The following is a 24,570-nucleotide window of genomic DNA, read 5'->3' on the forward strand; positions in this document are numbered from 1 at the left end:
AAAACAGTGTGGAGGTTCCTCAAAAAATTAAAAATAGAGCTACCCTATGACCCAGCAATTGCACTACTGGGTATTTACCCCAGAGACACAGATGTAGTGAAAAGAAGGGCCATATGCACCCCAATGTTCATGGCAGCAATGTCCACAATAGCCAAACTGTGGAAAGAGCTGAGATGCCCTTCAACAGATGAATGGATAAAGAAGGTGTGGTCCATATATACAATGGAATATTACTCAGCCATCAGAAAGGATGAATACCCAACTTTTACATCAACATGGATGGGACTGGAGGAGATTATGCTAAGTGAAATAAGTCAAGCAGGGAAAGTCAATTATCACATGGTTTCACTTATTTGTGGAACATAAGGAATAGCATGGAGGACATTAAGAGAAGGAAGGGAAAAATGAAGGGGGGGAAATCGGAGGAGGAGACGAACCATGAGAGACTATGGACTCCAAGAAACAAACTGAGGGTTTAGAGGGGAGGAAGGGTGAAGGGATGGGTTAGCCCAGTGATGGGTATTAAGGAGGGCACATATTGCATGGAGCGCTGGGTGTTATACGAAAAAAATGAATCATGGAACACTACATCAAAAACTAACTATATACTGTATGGTGACTAACATAACATAATAAAATTAAATTAAATTAAAAAAATAAAATTCCAGTATAGTTAACATACAGTGTTATATGAGTTTCATGTGTACAATATAGTGATTCAACAATTCTATACAACTCAGGGCTCACCATGGTAAGTGTACTCTTAATCCCTTCACCTATTTCATCCATCTCCACACCCACCTCCCCTCTGGTAACCATCAGTTTGTTTTCTGTTTTTTGGTTTGTCTCTTTTTTCTTTCTTTGTTTGTTTTGTTTCTTAAATTCCACATATGAGTGAAATCATACGGTATTTGTCTTTCTCTGACTGACTTATTTCACTTAGCCTCATACCCTTTAGATCCATCCACATCATTGCAAATAGCAAGATTTCATTCTTTTTTGTGGCTGAGAAGTATTCCATTATATATAGTTATAATCTTTTCTTTATCCATTCATCTAACAATGACCACTTAGGTTGCTTCTGTAATTTGGCTATTGTAAATAATGCTCTAATAAACATAGCGGTGCATATATCTTTTTGAATTAGTGTTTCATATTCTTTGGGTAAATACCCAGTAGTGGAATTACTGAATCATGTGGCAATTCTATTTTTAATTTTTTGAGGAAACTCCATACTGTTTTCCACAGTGGTTGCACCAGTCTGCATTCCCACCAACAGTGTACAAGGGTTCCTTTTCCTCCACATCCTCACCAACACTTGTTGTTTCTTGTATTTTTTATTTTAGCCATTCTGACAGGTGTGAGGTGATATTTCATTGTGGTTTGATTTACATTGCTCTCTTGATGAGTGATGTTGAGCATCTTTTCATGTGCCTGTTGGCCATCTGGATGTCTTCTTTGGAGAAATGTCTGTTCATGTCTTCTGCCCATTTTTTAAATTGGATTATTTGGTTTTTTTGGTGGTGAGTTGTATAAATTCCTTATATATTTTGGATAGTAATCCTTTATTGGATATACCATTTGCAAATATCGTCTCCCATTCAGTAGGTTGTCTCTTTGTTGTTTTGATGGTTTCCTTTGCTGTGCAAAAACTTTTTATTTTGATGTAGTCCCAATAGTTTATTTTTGCTTTTGTGTCCCTTGCCTCAGGAGACATATCTAGAAAAATGTTGCTATGCCTGATGTCAGACTCTCTTCTATGAATGGTTTCAGGTCTCACAATTATGTATTTAATCCATTTTGAATTTATTTTTGTGTATGGTTTAAGAAAGTGGTCCAGTTTCGTTCTTTTCCATGTAGCTGTCTGGTTTTCCCAAGGCCATTTTTTGAAGAGACTGTCTTTTTCCCATTGCATATTCTTTCTCCTTTGTCAGAGATTAATTGACCACATAATTATGGGTTTATTATGAGGCTCTCTATTCTGTTCCTTTAATTTATGTGTCTCTTTTTGTGCCAGTACCACAGTGTTTTGATTACTACAGGTTTGTAGTATATCTTGATATCTGGGGGGATTGTGATACAATTTTGTTCTTTCTTAAGATTGCTTTGGCTATTCAGGGTCTTTTGTGGTTCCATACAAATTTTAGGATTATTCTAGTTCTGTGAAAAATGATGTTGGTATTTTGATAGGGATTGTGTTAAATCTGTAGATTGCTTTGGGTGGTATGGACATTTTAACAATATTTGTTCTTCCAATCCATAAGCATGGAAAATCTTTCCATTTGCTTGTGTTGTCTTCATTTTCTTTCGTCAGTGTTTTATAGCTTTCAGAGTACAGGTCTTTAACCTCCTTGGTTAAGTTTATTCCTAGGTATCTTTTTATTTTTGGTACAATTGAAAATAGAATTGTTTTCTTAATTTCTCTTTCCACTATTAGTGTATTAGAATTATTATTTAAATTAGAATATAATTAGAATAATTGGAATTATTAGTAGTAGTATATAGAAATGCAACAGATTTCTGTATATTGGTTTTGTATCCTGTGACCTTACTGAATTCATTTATTAGTTCTAGTGTTTTTGTTTTTGTTTTTGCTTTTGGTGGAGTCTTTAGGCTTTTCTATATATAGTATCATGCCATCTGCAAATAGTGAGTTTTACTTTTTCCTTACTGATTTAGATGCCTTTTATTTCTTTTTCTTGTCTGAATCCTGTGTATAGGACTCCCAGTACTATGTTGAATAAAAGTAGTGAGAGTAGACATCCTTGTTCTCGATGTTAAAGGAAAAGCTCTCAGTTCTTCACTACTGAGTATGATGTTACCTGTGGGCTTTGCATATATGGCCTTTATTATGTTGAGGTATGTTCCCTCTAAACCTACTTTGTTGAGGGTTTTTATCATGTGTCATGAATGGATGTTGTACTTTGTCAAATGCTTTTCCTGCACCTATTGAAATGATCACATGTTTTTATCCTTTCTCTTGTTGATGTGATGTATCATGTTGATTTTGAGTACTGAACCACCCTTGCATCCCATGATTAAATTCCACATGATTGTGGTGAATGATTTTTTAAAAAATGTATTGTTTGATTTGGTTTGCTAATATTTTGTGGAGGATTTCTGCATCTATGCTCATTAGACATATTGGTCTGTACTCTTTTTTTTTTTTTTTTTTTTTATTTGAGAGAGAGAGAATGAAAGACAGAGAGCACGAGAGGGAAGAGGGCAGAGGGAGAAGCAGACCCCCTGCTCAGCAGGGAGCCCGATGTGGGACTCGATCCCGGGACTCCAGGATCATGACCTGAGCCGAAGGCAGTCGCTTAACCAACAGAGCCACCCAGGCGCCCCTTGGTCTGTACTCTTTAAGAAAGATTTTTAGTGGGGCGCCTGAGTGGCTAAGTCAGTTAAGCATCTGCCTTTGGCTCAGGTCATGATCCTGGGGCCCTGGGATCGAGCCCTGCATCGGGCTCCCTGCTCAGCGGAGAGCCTGCTTCTCCCTCTCCCTCTGCCTGCCATTCTGACTATCTGTGCTCTATCTCTCTGTCAAATAAAGAAATAAAATCTTAAAAAAAAAAAAGAAAGATTTTTAGTAATTTCTATACCTAACATGGGGCTCGAACTTATAACCCTGAGATCAAGGGTCACATGCTCTATTGACTGAGCCAGCCAGGTGCTCTGTAGTTCTCTCTCTCTCTCTCTTTTGTATGTCTTTATCTGGTTTTGTTATCAGGAGAATACTGGCCTCATAGAATGAATTTGGAAGCTTTACCTCCTCTACTATTTTTTGGAATAATTTGAGAAGAATAGGTCTTAACTATTCCTAAATGCTTAGTAGAATTTGACTGTGAAGCCATCTGGTCCTGGACTTTTGTTTGTTAGGAGTTTTTTGATTACTGATCCAATTTCATTGTGGTAATCAGTTGTTCAAATTTTCTATTTCTTCCTGATTCAGTTTTGGGAGGTTCAATATTTCTAGGAATTTATCCATTTCTTCTAGGTTGTCCAATTTGTTGGTATATAATTTTTCAGAGTTTTCTCTTATAATTGTTTGTACCTGTGGTGTCAGTTATTATTTCTCCTCTTTCATTTCTAATTTTGTTTATTTGAGTCCTTTCTCTCTCCCCCACCCTTTTTGATGAGTCTGGCTAAAGGTTTATCAATTTTGTTGATCTTTCCAAAGAACCAGGTCCTGGTTTCATTGATCTGTTCTATTGCCTTTTCAGCTTCTATTTTTTTTTTTTTTTAATTTCTGCTCTAGTCTTTATTATTTCCTTTCTTCTAAGGGTTTTGGTTTTTGTTTGTTCTTCTTTTTCTAGCTCCTTTAGGTATCAGGTTAGGTTGTTTATTTGAGGTTTTTCTTGCTTCTTAAGGCAGGCCTGTGTTGTTATAAACTTCCCTCTTAGAACAGCTTTTGCTGCATTCCAAAAATTTTGGACAGCTGTGTTTTCATTTTCATTTGTCTCCATCTACTTTTTAAATTTCCTCTTTGATTTCTTGGCTGACCCATTCATTGTTTAATATCATGCTATTTAACTTCCATGTGTTTGTATTCTTTCCAGATTTTTTTCTTGTGGTTGATTTCTAGCTTCATAGCACTGTGGTTGGAAAAGATACATGGTGAGACTTCAATCTTTTTGAATTTGTTGAGACTTGTTTTGTGGGCCTATGTGATATTCTGGAGAAGATTCCATGTGCAGCTGAAAAGACCATTTATTCTACTGTTTTAGGATGGAATATTCTGAATATATCTGTTAGATCCATCTGATACAATGTGTCATTCAAAGCTACCGTTTCCTTTTTGATTTCCTGTTTGGATGATCTATCCTTTGATGTAAGTCGGGTGTTAAAGTCTCCTACTATTATTACTACCAATTATTTCCTTTATATTTGGTATTAGCTGCTTTAAGTATTTTGTGCTCCCGTCTTGAGCACATAGATATTTACAATTGTTATATCTTCTTGTTGGATTGATCCTTTTATGATTATGTAGTATCCTTTGTCTCTTGTTATAGTCTTTGTTTTTTTTTTTTAAGATTTTATTTATTTATGAGAGAAAGAGAGAGAGAGAAAGAGAGAAAACACAAGCAGGAGGAGCAGCAGAGGGTGAGGGAGAAACAGGCTCCCCGCTGAGCAGGGAGCCTGATGTGGGGCTGGATCCCAGGACCCTGAGATCATGACCTGAGCTGAAGGCAGATGCCTAACTGACTGAGCCATCCAGGTGCCCCTAGTCTTTATTTTAAAGTCTTTTTGTCCAGGGGGTGGGGCCAAAAAAGTATATTTTGTCCAAACTAAGTATTGCTACCCCAGCTTTTCACTTTCATTTGCATGGTAAATAAATGCTTTGCCATATTTTCACTATTAATCTACATGTGTCTTTAGGTCTGAGTCTTTTATAGGCGGCATATTAATGGGTCTTGCTTTTTTTTAATGGAGATAGAGAAAACATTTTATTAGGTAAAAGAAAAATAGGCTCTACAAAACAAAAAAGATGGCATTCTATGTAATAATTACCATCCAATAAAAGAATGTAATGGGAAATGATACCTCACAGGAACACAATTTTATAATAATCATTAAGAGGACAGGCATCAAATGAAAGAGGTTAAATGCTTAGTACTGATACACATGAGGTGATAGAGACATTACCATAAGTGTTCAATGCTGACATATACGTCTACAAATTATAGTGGAAGAATACATCTTTCCACAAAACCAGATGCTCAGTATGCAAACTACACATTGTAAAGACCAAAGATCTCAAGATAATGTCTGTATTTAAGTTATTTCAAATAAATAAATAATACTCACTTTATTTTTTAGTCCAGTCCATCACCCTATGTCTTTTTATTGGCATGTTCAGTCCATTTACAATCAAAGTAATTATTAATAGGTATGTACTTATTGCCATTTTGTTACTTGTTTTATGGTTATTTTTGTAGTTCTCTGATCCTTTCTTCTCTTGCTCTCTTCTCTCACGGTTTGCTGGCTTTCTTTAGTGATATACTTGGATTCCTTTCTCTTTATTTTTTTGCGTTATCTATTACTGGTTTTTGATTTGTGGTTACCACTGGGTTTATATATAACATCTTATGCATATTGCAGTCTATATTGATGGTCGCTTAAGTTTGAACCCATTCCTTACTCCACACCCTCCCGCATTTTAAGTATATGGTATCATAATTTACATTCTTTTATTTCGTGAATCCCTTCACTGATACTTAATTTTACTGCTTTTGTGCTTTCTTCTTTTCTTACTCCTGCTTATGGTCTTTCCTTTCCACTCAAAGAGCCCCTTTAACATTTCTTGTAGGGCTGGTTTAGTGGTTATGAATTCCTTTAACTTTTATTTGTCTGGGAAACTCTTTACCTCTCCTTCTATTCTGAATGATAACCTTACTGGATAGAATATTCTTGGTTGAAGCTTTATTTTCTTTTAGTACTTTGAATATATCACACCACTCCCTTCTAGCCTGCAAAGTTTCTGCTGAAAAATCAGCTCATCACCTTCTGGGGTTTCCCTTCATGTAACTGTTTTCTTTTCTCTTGCTGTTTTAAAAATTGTCTATCACTACTTTTGCAATTTTAATTACTGTGTATCTTGGTGTGAACCTCCTTGGGTTGATTTTGTTGGTTCTTTGTGCATCCTAGATCTGGATTTGTTTCCTTTCCCAGATTTGGGAAGTTTTCAGCTATTATTTCTTCAAATAATTTTTCTGCCCCTTTTCCTCTCTCTTCTCCTTCTAGGATCCCTATAATGTGAATGCTACATGCTTGATGTTGTTGCTGAGTCCCTTAGTCTATTTTCATTTGTTATTATTATTTTTTCTCTCTCCTGTATAGCCTGATTGCTTTCCATTTCCCTGTCCTTCAGTTGCTGATCCATTCTTCTGCTTCCTCTAGTCTACTATTTATTCCATCTCATGCATTTTTAAACTCAGTTATTGAGTTCTTCATCTCTAATTGTTTTTTTTAAGATTTTATTTATTTATTTGACAGAGAGAGGGAACACAAGCGGGGGGAGTGGGAGAGGGAGAGCAGGCTTCCCACCAAGCAGGGAGCCTGATGCAGGGCTTGATTCCAGGACCCTGGGATCATGACCTGAGCCGAAGGCAGACACTTAACGACTGAGCCACCCAGGAGCCCCTCTAATTGGTTCTTTTTTTAAAAAAAAGATTTTATTTATTTATTTGAGAGAGAGAGAGCATGAGTGGAGAGAGGGCAGAGGGAGAGGGAGAAGCAGACAGCAGACTTCCTGCTGAGCAGGGAGGCTGATGCAGGGCTCAATCCCAGGACCCTAAGATCATGACCCAAGCTAAAGGCAGATGCTTAACTGACTGAGCCACCAGGTGCCTCTCTAATTAGTTCTTTTTTATGTTGAAGGTCTCACCGAGGTCCTCCACTCTTTTCTCAAGTCTAGTAAGTATCTTTATGATCATTACTTTAATTCTCTATCAGGTATATTACTTACCTCTGCTTTGTTTAGCTCTCTTGCTATGATTTTGTCCTGTTTTTTCATTTGGAACACATTCCTGTATTTCCTCACTTTGTCTAATTCTCTCTGTCCATTTCTATGTGTTAGGAAAGTCACCTATGTCTCCTGCTCTTGAAAGTAGTGGCTATATGAAGAAGAGGTCCTGTAGTGCAATGTTCCCTGTTCACCAGAAACTAACACTTCAAGGGTATGTCCTATGTGTGTTGCGTGCACCCTACTCTTGTGGCTGAGCTGCATTTGCCTTCAGTCCAGTCATTTGCAATGGCTTTCTTTGCCTGCTGTGGGCAGGGTTTGGTGTCTGCGTTGTTAGCAGGCCAGTCTGGGGTTGCCTTGGCCTTGAGTTGAGTCATACCAGGTGTTTGGCACAGATGCAGTAGTACTGAAATGCAGGGCACTTTCCCTGTGTGGTGCCCTGAGAAGCTTTCATTGGTAGGAGGGGCCTGCAGTCAGACCTGATGTCTGTCCCCAGCCCACTGCTGGGGCTCCAGTCAGACTATTGTGTATGGTTATATTCCCCTCTCTCTGGGGCAGGAGTCACTTTGGAGTGGTGCTAGCCTTTTGGGGCTGCTTGCACACTACAAGGCTCATGGCACTGCTTTGGATGGCCTCCAGCCAAGGCATATCAGAGGGGGCAGGGTCCTTCAGAGAATGCGGGGGAGGGGTGCACAGTGACAGCAAGGTCTGTGCTGGCCTGGGTGCCTCAGTCGGTTAAGCATCCAACTCTTGATTTTGGCTCAGGTCATGATCTCAAGGTTGTGAGACTGAGCTCTGCATCAGGCTCTACGCTCTGTGTGGAGTCTGCTTGAGATTCTCTCTCCCTCACCCTCTGCCCCCCACCCTGCTCGCACTTTTTCTCTAAACAAACAAATAAATATTTTTTTAAAAAAGATCAAGATTAATGGTTAAGTAAAAACCCCAGGTATAAAGGAAAACTAATATCTAGGAAATAAATTACTTAATATAGCAAGAGAGTTTATTTAATAAATAGTGTTAGTTGATCTGACTAGCACTATGTATGTTGGGGGTAATTAGATACCAATTTTATTCTTTACATATAGATACATTTAAAATGGATGGAATAATTAAATGACTCAGTGAAGTCCTGTAAATGTATATTTAAATTGATATAGGCATGGAGTTTCTTTTTGGCAGGATGCTCTGCATTGCACCCTATTTAGAAGTACAAATTTCCAGGCACCTGGGTGGCTCAGTCGGTTAAGCATCTGCTTTTTCGGCTCAGGTCACGATCCCAGGGTCCTGGGATTGAGTACCGCATTGGGCTCCCTGCTCTGTAGGGAGTCTGCTTCTCCCTCTGCCCCTCCCCCCACTCATTCTCTCAATCTCTCTCTCTCAAATAAATAAAAAATCTTTTAAAAAATAGAAGTACAAATTTTCATTTGTCCTATGTGATGCTAAGTTGCATCATTTTATTAGAGTGGTCCTTGCCAGGTTTCTCCACTTTACTCTTTTTCTCTTGAAATTATTAAGTATTTTGGAAGGAGATAATTGAGACTATGTAAATATCCTACTCTTCATTAAACCTGCATCCTGTTTTGGTATCCACTGATGATTATTGCCTGAAAAAATTATTCCCACAGTGATTGTCAAATTGTTATTTTTTTGAAGTTTCTCATCCTTTCTACATTTATTAGTTTGGAATTCTGCTGTAAAGAAAAGTGTTGTAATTGGTATAATGGTATAATATAAATAAATTATATTTATTTATAGTAACATAGGCTCATGGGCTCTTATTTTGTTCAGTGTCCTCTAATCCATTATTATCATTATTACAAATGGTCCCAGGTGAGATTAGTGAGAGCCCCTTCAAGCTGGCTTCTCTTGGAGTGTACCCTATACTCCTTGAACACCTCCTTCTTTACTGACACAAGATGTTCCAGGCTCATATTGTGCTTTTCATTGTCAAGTTCTGGAAATAGCCATTTCTGTATGAGTAGAGAATGATACTGAGAAACTAAGATCTAGGTGCCTCTGCTCATTACTATAGGTGGAGGTGGGTGGCACTAGTTCAAGAGGTAAGAAATATATGTATATACATATGCACCATATATACATGGTAGATACTATGAATTCATACTAAAACTTCCAATTCCAATACTTTATAGGGTTTGTTCTAGCTTTCCTCTCTTTCATATTTGTAGCTCCTTTCTCATTCCTTGAGAAATCTGGCTTCCGCTATCTCCAATATGTTTACTTATTTGGTAAGTTCTCCTCTAAGTGACTGACCTTTTGACCCTATGCCACTTCTACCTCCCATAGCAACACCTGTCTTATCCACTCAATCACCAACCTGGGCTGCCTTCCCTCATTCTCCCTACTCAGATGCTGCTTTTACTTTACATGGGCACTGATCCTGCACTGAGCTGGGTCATCATCGGCCATGTCCCTTCCACACTTTTCTACCAGATCCAACTAATGGATTTTGGACTGAGAAAGGGAGGACTATTTGATATTAATAATTTACTGTTAATTATGTATGTGTGAGAAAATAGCAATGAAGTTGTATTTTTTGAAAAGAATTTAGGAGATACTGAAATATGTATGAGTGAAATATGTTGGATTTTCTTCAAAACAATAAGGGATTGGGAGAAGTGGGTGGGGGTAGAGGTAAAGCCAAATTGCTTATAAACCTAATTCTTGATGCTGGTGGTAGGTACATGAGGGTTCATTATAATTTTCCATAACATAACAAAATATATTTTTAAAAAGCCAGTAAACAAATTCCCCTCCTATCATATAGTCCTCAAAATTGTTGTGGTTTTTCTTTTGTTGTTGTTTTTTTTTCTTCGATTTGAAATATAACATTCTAGCAAATCTATGAGAAAAATATACTTTGGAATATTGTTTTGGGTGTAGTTTTAGAAAGAATTGAATGGCTCTAAACTTGAGTGTTTACACACAGGTTCAGGGCAATTCTTTCATTAATCTAAGTCTTAAAAAGTTTCTTTCAAAAACAATATATTTTCTGGGCCTCCTGTTCTCTGCAGCTTCCTGGCCTCTGGGGCTTCAGTTCCAATTAATCCAGGGTTTCTCTGTGTTGTAGCTTCTGCTTGCCTTGTAATTCCTGCAGCCTCTTCAATTCCCGTTGCCTTGCTACCTTGTGGCTCTTACAGTCTGATCACTTCTGCTGCCTCATGGATCTTGTCTGTTCAAGCCTTCTGCTGCTTTGTGGATCTCAGATTCAGGGTTTTTCCTCATGGTTTCTGTTCCTCATGGCTCCTGCTACATTGTGGCTCTTGTTGCTTCATGGCTTGTGTCCTTTTGGCCTATTGTTGTCTTGATGCTTTATGGCTTCTGCTGCCTTGTGGCCCCGCATTCTCATGATATGAGGCCCCCAAAGGCCAAAGACAAGCAAGAGAGCAGCAGAAAAAAAGGTAGTCAGTAGTACTAGGAAGAGTATAAATACAGCCAGAAAGTTGAGTCACCATTTTGGGAAGCACTAGAGTAGGGAGCAACAGATGCCTGCAGCTGAGGGGGTGACAAGATAAGCCAGGTTCTAGAGCTGCTTTGGATCGTGAACCACTTTCAAGTTTCTGTTCTTCCACGAGGCTGCCTGTGTAGCTGATTTTGTCCTCCTTCTTTCCCTGTGAATGCTTCAATAAATCTCCATCCCCCAAAATGAAGAAATAAATAAAAACAATATATTTTATTTTCTTAATAGAATTTCTATTAGTTTCTTATTTTTGCTTTAGGTATTTTCTATTGTAACTGTGTGTAACAAATTAACTTTTCCCCCTAATAGTTTGCTGCTGGTAGCAGAAACATTCAATTTTGTTACTTAATGTCTGACTGCCACTGAATTCTTAATAATTCTAGTTGTTTTACTTGGTATCCTTGTTTCTTTTTAAGACTTTATTTGAGAGAGCAAGAGAGCACAAGCCGGGAGAGTGGCAGAGGGAGAGGGAGAAGCAGACTCCCCGCTGAGCAAGGATCCTGATGTGGAACTCGATCCCAGGACCCTGGGATTATGACCTAAGCCGGAGGCAGATGCTTAACCAACTGAGCAATCCAGGTGCCCCTGTGTCCTTGTTTCTCAGAAAAACAAGAATATCAGAGGCATAATAAGCATGACTTTTCTTTATAATGATTACTTATTCCTTGATGAAGAAACATTTACCACTTTTATTGTGAGTCCTTATATGTGGGAGCTTATTAAACATTCAGGCACGGTCAGAGTTACATCAGCAAGATGGTGGAATAGTAAGTTCCAGCCCTTGTACCCCCATAGAAACATTACTTAACAATGATATTTGGGCCAAAATAGCCTAATGAGAATTCCAGAATGCAGTTAAGAAGTTGCAGAACCCCAGGCAAGCACAAAGTTGAGAACAGTTACATTAAAATCTGTAGGAAGAGCAGTGTCACTTTACCTGTCAGCCCCTCCTCCAAGCTTGCACAGATCAGCATCTAAGAGAGAACCCCTGGCTTACAAATTCTCCCTAGAGGAGAAAGAGGAGTTAAGCATGCATTCAAAATTCTGGCTTTTTGGAGGACTGCCCAAGGTACTGGTTTCTGTCTTGTCTCACTCAGAGTGCTGATGGAATTGGCATAGTTTGGATACCTGTGGACCACTGAGAACAGAGAAAACTGGGGAGAAGCTTGCTGTTGCTGGCATAGCTCAGTGTGATCAGAAAGTGTACAATTTGAGGCCTCTTCCTTGGTAGGGAGGGAGAAGAGTGGAACATGGATGCTGTGTTCTGGTTCTTCAGAGGGCTGCCCAAGGGACTGGTTTCTGTCCAGCTTCATCCTCAAGCACTTACAGAACCAGCATAGTTTGAATCCCTGAGGGCTGCTGAGAACAAAGAAGACAGGTGGGGAACAGCTTGCTGCAGTCAGTATGCTTTGGTTTGATCCAGAGGAGCATAACCTGAGGCTTCTCCCTTGGAAGGGAGGGAGAGAAGTGGAGCATGCATCCAGCTCCATGCAATCCAGTCTTCGGTGGATTGGTATTTATCTACCTCAGGGCAAGATTGGACAGACTGGTATTTGTCTTACCTTAGAGCACAAATGGGGAGCCAGCATAATTGGGATGCCTCCTGGCCATTGGGAATAAGGGAGAGAGGATAGCTTGCTGCTATAGAACCAGACAATTTGCAGTACCACAAACATATACCAGAGTGTGTAATACACTCCTATAAAAGAAACTGGCAAGCCTCTCTAATTGAGAAATTGCACACATAGCCCTAGAGAAGTTGCACCCCTCCAAAAAAAGATTTCAGAGGCCTCCAGAATCTCTTACCAGGCTTAGTGGCAAGGGTCTTCTATATAAAGCCTGTCCATAAAGACTGGAAAAAGTGGTTGTCTTTTGAAATGCATAGATCTTAACACAAAGTTATGATACATATAAAGAAATAAGCATGGCTCAAACACAGGAGCGAAATAAACCTCCAGAAATTGATCCTAAAGAAGTGGAAGTATATGACTTACCTAAAAAATAATTCAAAATAACCATCATAAACATGCTTTACATGCTCAAGAAAATGATGCACAAAATGAGGATATCAACAAAGAGACAGAAATTATAAAAAAGAACCAAACAGAAATTTTGGGAGTAAAGAATACAATAATTGAACTGAAAAATTCACGAGAGGGATTCAATAGCTGACTTGATCAAGCAGAATAATCAATGAATTTGGGGCGCCTGGGTGGCTCAGATGGTTAAGCGTCTGCCTTCAGCTCAGGTCATGATCCCAGCGTCCTGGGATTGAGCCCCGCATCGGGCACCCTGCTCAGCGGGGAGCCTGCTTCTCCTTCTCCCTCTGCCTCTCTCCCTGCTCATGCTCTCTCTCTCTCTCTCTCTCTGTATCTCTGTGTCTCAAATGAATAAATAAAAAAAAATCTTAAAAAAAAACAATAATCAATGAATTCAAAGATCACTTAAAATTATCCACTCAGAGGAATAAAAAGAAAAATGAAAAAAGAGTGAAGAAAGTCTAAGGGACTTACGGAATACCTTAAAGTGGACCAATATATGCATTATGGGAGTACCCAGAAAAAAGGAAAGAGAAGGGGGCAGAAAACTTATTTAAAGAAATAATGGCTAAAAACTTCCCAAGCTGGGGAAAGGAAATAGATAGCAGATTCAAGAAGCCCTATTCGAATAGGATAAATCCAAAGAAATCCACACTGAGACACATTGTAGTTGAGCCTTGAACCATGTGGGGATTGGGAGCACTGATCACATCTTTTCAACATACAGTCAAAAAATTCATGTATAACTTTTGATTTTCCTTTAAACTTAATAGCCTACTGACCAGAAGCATTACTGATAACATAAACAGTGGATTTGATCTTAGCCAAAAAGCCGAGAAGCGATAAACAGTGGATTAACACATATGTTGTATGTTATCTATATTACGTACTATATTCTTAAAATAAACTAGAGAAAAGAAAATGTTATTAAGAAAATTATAAGGAAGACAGGGTGCCTGGGTGGCTCAGTCAGTCGAGCATCTGACTCTTGATTTTGGCTCAGGTCATGGTCTTGGGGTGGTGGGATTGAGCCCTATGTTGGGCTCTGCACTCAGCAGAGAGTCTGCTTGGTGTTCTCTCTCTCCCTCTCCCCCTGCTTGTGCACTCTCTTTAAAATAAATAAATCTTTAAAAAATTATAAGGAAGACAGAATACATGGACAGTACTGAGTGTATTTATAAAAATAAAAAATCTGTTCATAAGTTGACCTGTACAGTTCAAACCCATGTTGTTCAGGGGTCAATTGTATAATCAAATTGTCAAAACTCAAAGACAAAGAGAATTTTGAAAGCAGCAAGAGAAAAGCAGCTTGTCATGTATATGGAAAACCCCATAAGACTCTCAGCAGATGCTTTGCAGACCAGAGGGAGTGGGATAATATATTCAACATGCTGAAAGAAAAAAATGCCAATCAAGAACTAATATATCTGGCAAAACCATCCTTCAACAATGAAGGAGAAATAAAAACTTTCCCAGAAAAACAAAAGCTGAGGGACTTCATCACTGCTAGATCCACCTTACAAGGAATGCTAAAGGGAATCTTTCGAGTTGAAATGAAAGTATGCTAAATAGTAATATAAAAGCATATGAGGGGTGCCTGGCTGGCTCAGTTGGTGAGCATGTGACTCTTGATATTGGGGTTGTGAGTTCAAGCCCCTCATTGGGCATAGAGATTACTTAAAAAAAAAAGGAAAAGGAAATGAAAGTATAAAGCTCATTGTTAAGTACACAGACAGATACAGAATATTGTAAAACTGTAACAGTGGTGCATAAGTCACTTTTAATTCTGGGTATATAAGTTAAAAGACAGAAATATAAGAAACTATAACTACTAAAGTATGTTAATAGATGCACAATATAAAAAGACACAATTCATGACATCAATAACATAAAATGTGAGGGGAGAGAAGTAAAAGTGTTGAGTATTTCTATGCAACTCAGATTAAGTGTCAGCTTAATATAGATGGTTATAACCACAAGATGTTTTATGTAAGCGTCATAATAACCAAAAGGCAATACTGATAGAAGATACACAAAAGAAAATTTGAAAGGAATCAAAGCATGACACTACAAAAAAAAAATCACTGAAGCACAAAGGAAGACAGTAAGAGAGAAAAAGAGGGAGAAAAGAGACACAGGACAAATAGAAAACAATTAACAAAATGATGGGCGCCTGGGTGGCTCAGTTGGTTAAGCGACTGCCTTCGGCTCAGGTCATGATCCTGGAGTCCCTGGATCAAGCCCCACATCGGGCTCCCTGCTCGGCAGGGAGTCTGCTTCTCCCTCTGACCCTCCCCCCTCTCATGTGCTTTCTCTCATTCTCTCTCTCTCAAAATAAATAAATAAAATCTTTAAAAAAAAAAAAAAAACAATTAACAAAATGATAACAGTAAGTCCTTCCCTATCAATAATTATTTTAGATATAAATGCATTAAACTCCCCAATCAAAAGATACAGAGTGGCTGAATGTATAAACATAATCCAACTATATGCTGTCTATAAGAGAGTCACTTTAGATTTAAGGCTGAAAGTGAAGTATGGAAAAAGACATTCCATGCAAATGGTAGCCAAAAGAAAGCAGGGGTGGCCATAATCATATCAGACAAAAGAGACTTTAAGTCAAAAATTCAAGCAGGATATAAAAATATAAAGTGAAAACACCTGAAGGCCTACTATCTTGTGATAATTCTTAGTATTTTTTAAACCATATTTTAACATATATACATGTAAATAACAGAGATGTATTTTATAGTTTTAACAAGATCTTCATTGGTTACCTATCAGTTTCTCCTTTGTACATACACCTTCACAAGTTCCTACAGTCCCCCAACGTAGAACATATTAAAAATCTGGTGTATATATCCCACATCTTTCTCCATGTTCATACAGTCACATATATATAAATACACACAGTTATATATTCAATTCCTATTTTTTTAAATTTCATCACAGATAAACTAATACTTATAACTGATGGGGAATATATCAAAATAACAGTAAACAATTGTGTAAATATAACCCAGTTTAAGAAATACAATACATGAAATAACTTTTTGTTGTTGTTAGAACAACTCAGCAAAATAAAATTCTGGTTTATTGTTGGACAGCATTGTTCCACACATACATCAAATGGGCCAAAGAAAATAAACAGAAACTTCACAGGCAAAAAAGGAAAAAAAAGAAAACTTTTACCTTTGGCCTTTTTAACCATCTCATAGAAACCAACTACTTATAGCACAGCTAAGTACATACACACCAAAAAATTACTGACGTGCTCGGAATAAGATTTTTTGTTGTTGTTTTGCCTTTTTTTTTTTTACAAGGTTTTATTTTCTTCTTTGAGATTATAATGAATATGGTCACACCATAAGTAAAGTCAGAAGTAGGGCAGAGAACACTCAGAAGGCTAGTCTGGTCATCCGAGATCACTAAAAATGGCTGACCCCTAACAGTATGTAAAAATATATAAATATAAAGTACAAATTTCCCCTTTTGAAATACTTTTAAGAAAAAAAGCAGGGCCTTGGAATTGTTGGTTCTTTTTTTCTTCCCTGTTTGCAGATTCCTGTTGTGGTTTTGGGTGGGGGTTGGATTGAGTGTGTCATCTGTAGGTGGCGCTGCCAACATGGGGTGTGGGCAGGTGGGACCCTCCACTTGAAAGTGACCACGTTTATTTTTTTTTAAGATTTTTGATTTACTTATTTGACAGAGAAAGAGATAGCGAGAGCAGGAACACAAGCAGGGGGAGTGGGAGAGGGAGAAGCAGGCTTCCCGTGGAGCAGGGAGCCCGATGTGGGGCTTAATCCCAGGACCCTGGGATCAGGACCTGAGCTGAAGGCAGACATTTGACTGAGCCAGCCAGCTGCCCTGAAAGTGACCACGTTTAGAGTCTGAGATGGGAAGTGGGCAGGTGGGGTGAATAGATCATGGTAGCCTTTGTTGTTGTTAACTTTTTCTTTTTTGCTGTCCAATCATCCTCATAGGTCTTCTGTTTCTTGGTGTTGACATCATCATACTCATCATCTTCAGCTGCCTGTGTGTGTTCCTAGCTGCCTAAGCCTCCCCATCTTCCTCTCCATCCTCTTCTTCATCATCACCTTCCTATTCCTCCTCCTCTTCCTCCTGCTCCCTTTTACCTCTTCTTCATCTATCTTGTTGGTCTCCTGCTCCCCATTTTCCTCAGGAGCTTTCCCATTAGCAGGTGCATCTCTTCCATTCTCTGCCTCCTCCACAATTCTCCTGTTAAGTCCTTGGTGGTAATCTCGGAGCTGGTGTCCACGGCTGTCTCTGACATGACCTGGCATGCCGGTGATCCAATGCAGTGGATTAAAAAGAAAGCAAGAGTTGGAGGGCTCTGGCGATGAAGCTGCTGGAGTCTGTGGTGGTGGAGGAGGTGTGTGGCAGAGGTGATTACCGCGAATCCAGAGCTGGACACAGGAACAATGCAAAGATGGCATTTCAGAGCAGCCAGTGGGGTCATGAGATAACTTTGAATCCCTCTGCAAACTTATCTTTTCATGTTTCCTCCTCTCTAAACTTACCACATTCCTGAATTTTATTTACCATATCCTTGTTTTCCATTATCTTCCACTTAAGCACAAGTATCATTTATTTTGCTTCTTTCTAAAATTTTATGAATGGAACACACTCTATATTTCTATGGCTCTTGCTCATCATATGTTAGAGTCAGTAATTTTCACTGCTGTGTACTATGCCAATGTAAAAGTACTCCACCTAATTATCCATCCTACTTTTTTTTTATGTTATGTTAATCACCATACATTACATCATCAGTTTTTGATAGTGTTCCATGATTCATTATTTGCGTATAACACCCAGTGCTCCATGCAGAACGTGCCCTCTTTAATACCCATCACCAGGCTAACCCATCCTCCCACCCCCCTCCCCTCTAGACCCCTCAGTTTGTTTTTCAGAGTCCATCGTCTCTCATTCCATCCTACTTTTGATGGGCATGTTTCATTTCTAGATTCGTTACTGCAATGATATTAGCAAAACCAATGTAACTGTGTTTTATGACAGAGAAAGCATTCAAGGATTTTTAGCTGTGATGAAGCCAGTTAGGATGAAACAAAAGAGAGACATTTGGAGGAGAAACAACAAAAAAAGATCAGAAAAAAACCATTTTTTCCCCCCAGGAACATTTGGTAGTTTGTTCTGAAATTGTGATAGACAAGGAATTTTATCTTCTTCCCTCATACTACATCCATTAGCTCTTCATATATTTTTATCTACCATTTCAGGTCTGAACAAAAAGTGTCAGAAATGTCAGAAGAAATACAAATATTTAGGTTCAAAATTGCCAACTGCAACAAAGGAATCAGGCACTGTTCAGGAAATGGTATCCTGGTTTTTGTTTACTCAGAATATGACAAAATGTAATTATCACTTTTTGAATAAGACAAGTAGTGTTCTTTTTTTTTTTTTTCCAAAGATTTTATTTATTTATTCATTAGTGACAGAGAGAGGCAGAGGGAGAAGCAGGCTCCCAAGGAGCAGGGAGCCCGATGCAGGACTCGATCCCAGGACCCTGAGATCATGACCTGAGCCGAAGGCAGACGCTTAACCATCTGAGCCACCCAGGCGCCCAAGACAAGTAGTGTTCTGATAGACTAATTATGCAGTCTCAAACAGGTTCCTTGCCTTGCATGACCTATAAACTAGGATATCTGATTCCCTAATGCTGGGCTCTGCTCTAATCTACCTGCTTCCACAAGTAGGAAATTATTTCCTTAGTCCAGGGTTTTCAAAGTTATCTGGTTAAGTATCCTTAACATTACAGAAGATTGGAAACCTACAGCAGCCACTCCATGACTGGATGTTACTTTGATTTCTTGTTTCATCTTTTTAAAAAAAGATTTTATTTATTTGTCAGAGAGAGAGAGAGTGGCAGGCAGAGGGAGAAGCAGGCTCCCCACTAAGCAAGGAGCCTGATGCGGGGCTCGATCCCAGGACCCTGGGATCATGACCTGAGCTGAAGGCAGACACTTAACTGACTGAGCCACCCAGGCATCCCTATTTCTTCTTTCTTTTAAAATGTTGATTTGCATTCTTTCCAATAAAACAGCATTGGTTCATTATAAAATATCATTATAAAATCATTTGGTAAATAAATTGCAACTATTTTTCTGCATCACAAATTTGATGCTCCAAGATGCAATAACACTATTTTATAGATAATGAAACTGTGGAAATAATGAAACTCACTATCCTAACACAGTCACAATTATCCAGGCATATATAGTGATTGGCAGTCAGATAATCAAACTAACACCGCACTGTCTTTCGATCTCAGCTGGACAGTGATCCACTTTCATAATCATCATAGTATGCACACAAAAGGAAAGTCTATAAAAAAACCTCACAGATACTAAGTCGTTCTCGGTTACTGATATTAACACACAATGTCACACATCTCGTCTCTCAGTCCAAAGAGGCCTTTGCATATGATCACAGTATCAATCCATGACCACGTATTGTTGCTGTTCAACAGTGGTATGTAATTTCTAACACAAACCGCCTTACACCTAAGGAAACAAAGATTCACACTAGCACAAACTATCCCATGAATGTAAACAACTCCACTTAAGGTCCCACTCACCGAATTGGACCCACAACCTCACCCAGAGGAAGACGCACCCATCTGTTCAACTGCCAGACCCTGCTCCAGTCTCTCGTAATCTAGATAAGCTCGCGGCCTAGCTCATTCCCACGGACCTCAATTGAGATGTTCCCGCTCACTGAAGCCTAAGTCCCTGGTCACCGCCCCCGTCCCCCCCGCCGCCCTCCGCCCCCTTCCCGTCTCCATCTCCTCTGGAGTCCAGAATGCGTTCCTCAGCCTTCCTTGAGAACCATTCATCAAAGACCACAACCATTCATCAAAGATGTTGTTTGACAACAACATAAAAGACAATTGAGCTGCGAGGTTCGCCGAGCCGAGACCTACTCCCTGCAGCAAAGACTAGAAACGAACTCCGCGTGGACTTTGGAAAATGCGCCTTTGCTACGCGTAGCCGAGTTGCATGCTGGGAGCAGCCTAAGGGTCCAGGGTCCCAGCTTCCGGGGATTTGCCCGCCGCGGACTACATTTCCCAGAAGTCCCCGGGCACAGGTCTTCTTCGGGCGGGGCGAGTTTGCCCGCGGAGACCTCTTTGGATGGCCAGATTCCCAGCCTCCCAGGACGTTCCGGCTCTTACTTCCCATAAACCTGTGGGTCCGTTTCCGGTGTCCTGAAGGTTTTTGGACTCGGCGAGTTGAGGTGCTCGCGTCGGGGGAAGTAATCAGCGCCGGGTCAGAACCGGCAGCGAGGGTGGGGGTGACTCCGGGAAGCGCCCGAGTTGAGGAGCCCCGCGTCGCGGACAGGGCATGTCGCGTTCGGAGCCTCCAGCCTGTGTGCGCGCGAGCGGTTGAGAAGGATGGTGTGTGACAGCCGGCGTGGCCGGGCCGGGGTGTGTCTCCGTAATTGTGTTTGCGATTGGGAATGTGTGATGGGGTGATGAGGTGCGTGGCCTTGTGGTTTTGCTTTGGCCGTTTGTGCTCCAAGTTCCCTCTAGACTTTCTTTGGGCTTGCCAAAGTTAAGTGACCGCAAGAGAAGGAGTCCTACGCTAAGAAGGCATAGGTCCAGTCTTGGGAGGAGCATTGTACATCCGGAAGTGTGCTCATGACTTGCTCCTAGGAAGACGTGATGGGGAGGTCCCAGAGGTGAGATCCCTAGAAGGGGCGCGTCTGGGAACTCCTTGGGAGCCAGCTACCTGTTTCAGGGCCGCTGCAACCAGACCTCTGTCCCCAACAATTGCTGTCAGCTCAGAGATAAAGTCCAGCCTTCCCTTCAATTCCATTTGGTTTTGTGTGGATGAAGGCACATATGACTCTGGACGGCGTTTTGGTTTTCCGTTTTGGGTTTTGTTTTGTTTTGTTTTTAAGTTAGGTCTGTGCTCCAAGAAATGTTGGTGTCTCATGATTCTTTTTTCCCCCCTACTGCTGCCGGGTTTTTAAGAAGCACCCTGAGGAGGAGGAAAGAACTGTTGCATATTTTGAAATCAAGGTTCAGGTGAGTGTGTGTTTCTTTTTTTTCCCCACACAATTACTTTTGTTTTTAGATCATGGGAATATTTGCTTTCCTTGGCCTGCAATATCACTGGTAGTGTCTATCCTGGGTTTTCCTTCTGGTGAATGACCCACCCTACTCATGTATCTCTCTTCTTAGTGACCCTCTATTGCCCCTATTCTCAATCAGTAGCTAGCTGTTCAAATGGCAAATTATTCAAATCCTTCGGTGCATTCTCCTTTTCTGAGTATGCTGATGGTGTAGAAATACACCTCCTAGAGATTAGTGTTAGAGTTTTATTTTAGGCTATGATTACTTGAGGAGGTTGGTAATTAGGTGGTATCATGTGCAAACTATTTTCTGTCTTCTCCACAGTCATGATTTTTAAATCAAGGCACGGTAGAAGGATTGTTTCAGTTAATAAATGACAGTGTTGTGAGGCTTTTAGGGTGTGGGAATGTGGTTGGTCTTTGAGCATAGGGGTTTGCAGTTTGCACCAACAAGGACAAACTTTCAGATAATCTTTAGGTAGAAATCTGTAACATTGCTAACATGAGTTATTTCAGGTCCCGCTTTGTGAGTGTTGTAGAAGCGGTACTGTGTTATGGTTAAGAGTAAGGCTCTGGACCTAGAGCATCTGTATTCAAATCTTGGCTCTACCTGTTACTAGCTCTGTGAGCTTAGGTGACTCAGGCTCTCTGTGTCATATCTACAAAATTAAGGCAAAATAATGCCTACCTCATGGGGGTTATAACGATATAAAATGAGTCAATGTGTGTAAAGCTCCTTAGAACAGGGCCTGCCCCATGATACAGGCTTAGTGAATATTAAGATTTGCTGTTAGATGGTGATTCTGGATCATTTCACATCAACTTTTTATGATTGAAATTTGAGAGAAATATGAAGACGATTGTGATGGGTGCTTTCAAGTTTAAAAAAGTGACCAGATGCTCAAATGGTCTAGTACAGGAAGTCTTAACCTGAGGTCTTGTTCCATTTATGAGCTGCCAGGTGATCGCAAACCCCTTGAAATTGAGGCAGAATTTTTGTAAATATTTGTACATTTATTTTTTTAAGTGGGCAAAATGTCTATAATTTCATTAAATTGTCAAATGTACATGACCCAGAAAAGGTCTAGCTTCATTGGTCTGGAATTAAGATTTAATAGCTGGGAAGGAACTTTTACAAAATTAGGGTCCAGTGACCTAAGGGGGACCTTAGGCGCCCCAAAGTTAATCATTCTTAATACTTTGGTGTGTTTCAGTTTACATTTTTTTTGTGTGAGCCTATGTGTCTGGTTTTGTTTCTGCAGAATAAGATAACAGTAATTGGTGATACAGTTGAGTTGAAGACTCTCTAGCTCTTATTTTGAAGAAGAAGAAATCCAACCCAGATGTGGGTTTTATTTTAATCTTGAATATGTAGAAAGAAGAGGGAAGTGTCAGTGATTTCTTATTTAAAAACCTGAAGTATTAACAACTTTTAGGCATATAGAAACACCATTTAAAAATTAGTTATAAGGGCGACAAAGTCAGACTTTCAGAATTAGATTATTTTAAAGGTTCCTTCCATAGAAAGTAGTGATAATTTTCTAGTGTATATGCGCTGTCTTATGAAAATCTATTTTATAGGGGTGCCTGGGTGGCTCAGTGGGTTAAGCGTCTGCCTTCAGCTCAGGTCATGATCCCTGGGTCCTGGGATCGAGTCCCGCATCGGGCTCCCTGCTCAGCAGGGAGCCTGCTTCTCCCTCTCCCTCTGCTACTTTTTTTCTCTCTCTCTTTATCAAATAAATAAATAAAAATCTTTTCAAAAAAAGGTGTTTAAAAAAAAAAGAAAATCTATTTTATAAATAATATTTCCAAAGACAGATACTAATTCCAGAAGGTAGAATAAGAAGGTTGTAGTGATCAATATTCAAATAAACCACCAATTTGCACAGAACAAGATCGCATCTCTGGTTAATGTTCTCTTGACATCTAATATGGTAATATTTTCTGAGCCAGCTTTATAATGCTGAGTCCTATCTCTGTTTGCCGCTTCTGGGAGGAGGGGATATCTCTTGTATGTCTTTCTGAGACCCTGTTTTGCTTATGTTGTCATTTAGGAAGAATAGCAAGCTCAAGGCTGGGCTGTGAAACTTTAGTTAACTTTGTAAGAAAATAGGCCTGGGGGCACCTGGGTGGCTCAGTCGTTAAGCGTCTGCCTTCGGCTCAGGTCATGATCCTGGAGTCCCGGAATCGAGTCCCGCATCGGGCTCTCTGCTCAGCCACGGGCCTGCTTCTCCCTCTCCCACTCCCCCTGCTTGTGATCCTTCTCTCACTGTGTCTCTCTCTGTCAAATAAATAAAATCTTTAAAAAAAAAAGAAAGAAAATAGGCCTGAAAAGTACAGATTTTATTATGAAAAAATGGAAAGGGGCGTTAACTTTCTTTAGAATAAGGGACAATAATCTTTTGCATCTTTAATAACGGCTAATTGTTGGACACCTGTTGTTGTTATTTTTGTTGTTGTTGTTGTTTTAAGTAATCTCTGCACCCAGCGTGGGGCTCAAACTCATAACCCTGAGATCGAAAGCCACATGCTCCTATGAAGGAGCCAGCCAGGCGCCCCTATTGTACACCAGTATTTTTTGTGGATTTTCTTACATAATCGTCAATGCAGCCCTCTGTGGTAGACAATGTTCCTATTCGTCTTTTTTTTTTTTAAAGATTTTTATTTATTTATTTAACAGAGAGAGAGAGAGAGAGCACAAGTAGGCAGAGGGAGAGGGAGAAGCAGGCTCCCTGCCGAGCAAGGAGCCCCATGCGGGGCTAGATCCCAGGACCCTGGGATCATGACCTGAGCCGAAGGCAGACCCTTAACTGAGCCACCCAGGCACCCCCCTATTCGTCTTTTATTGGCAAGGAAATAGAAGTGTTGAGAAATTGGTCACTGTCAAGCCCACTTTCACATCTTGAAAGTCCAACACCAGAGTTTTTATCTTAATTTCAGATACACTTCCCACATTGTGTATACTTTACAAACCTGCCTGCCTCCCTAAGGAATTGATTATGTGTGTCTATGGTCTAATATCATCAAACTAATGAGGACATAGCAGGCCACAATCTAGCAAATCATTTGCTTACTGTTAGGTAGTTTCTGATTCTGTTATCATAAATGATTTTTGGTTGAATATTCTTTTTTTTTTTAAATTTTATTATGTTATGTTAGTCACCATACGTGATTAGTTATTGATGTGGTGATCCACGATCCATTGTTTTCGTATAACACCCAGTGCTCCATGCAGTATGTGCCCTCCTTAATACCCATCACTGAGCTAACCAACCCCCCCACCCCCCTCCCCTCTAAAACCCTGTTTGTTTCTCAGAGTCCATAGTCTCTCATGGTTCATCTTTCCCTCTGATTTACACCCCCTTCATTTTTCCCTTCCTTCTCCTAATGTCCTCCATGCTATTCCTTATGTTCCAGAAATAAGTGAAACTGTATGATAATTGACTTTCCCTGCTTGACTTATTTCACTTAGC

General features: G+C 39.8%; 2 protein-coding genes across 13 annotated transcripts in view; one reads left to right on the forward strand and one right to left on the reverse strand.

Annotated features, from left to right (window-relative positions):
• Positions 1-24,570, reverse strand: part of ZNF229 (zinc finger protein 229) — a 474,727-nt gene that overhangs the window by 22,043 nt on the left and 428,114 nt on the right. The window lies entirely within an intron of this gene.
• Positions 20,104-24,570, forward strand: part of ZNF283 (zinc finger protein 283) — a 63,253-nt gene continuing 58,786 nt past the window's right edge. For 3 of the 12 annotated variants that reach the window (XM_081807036.1, XM_081807035.1, XM_031026646.2), the window contains exon 1: positions 20,708-21,050. In XM_081807036.1, coding sequence (XP_081663162.1) covers positions 20,944-21,050 — 107 coding nt within the window. In that variant the 5' untranslated portion in view covers positions 20,708-20,943. The other 9 variants (XM_081807032.1, XM_081807037.1, XM_031026641.2 and 6 more) reach the window with 8 other exon arrangements.

The sequence above is a fragment of the Leptonychotes weddellii genome, chromosome 16 (genome assembly GCF_054177405.1).
Source record: "Leptonychotes weddellii isolate Sample4059 chromosome 16, ASM5417740v2, whole genome shotgun sequence".
Lineage (NCBI taxonomy): Eukaryota > Metazoa > Chordata > Mammalia > Carnivora > Phocidae > Leptonychotes > Leptonychotes weddellii.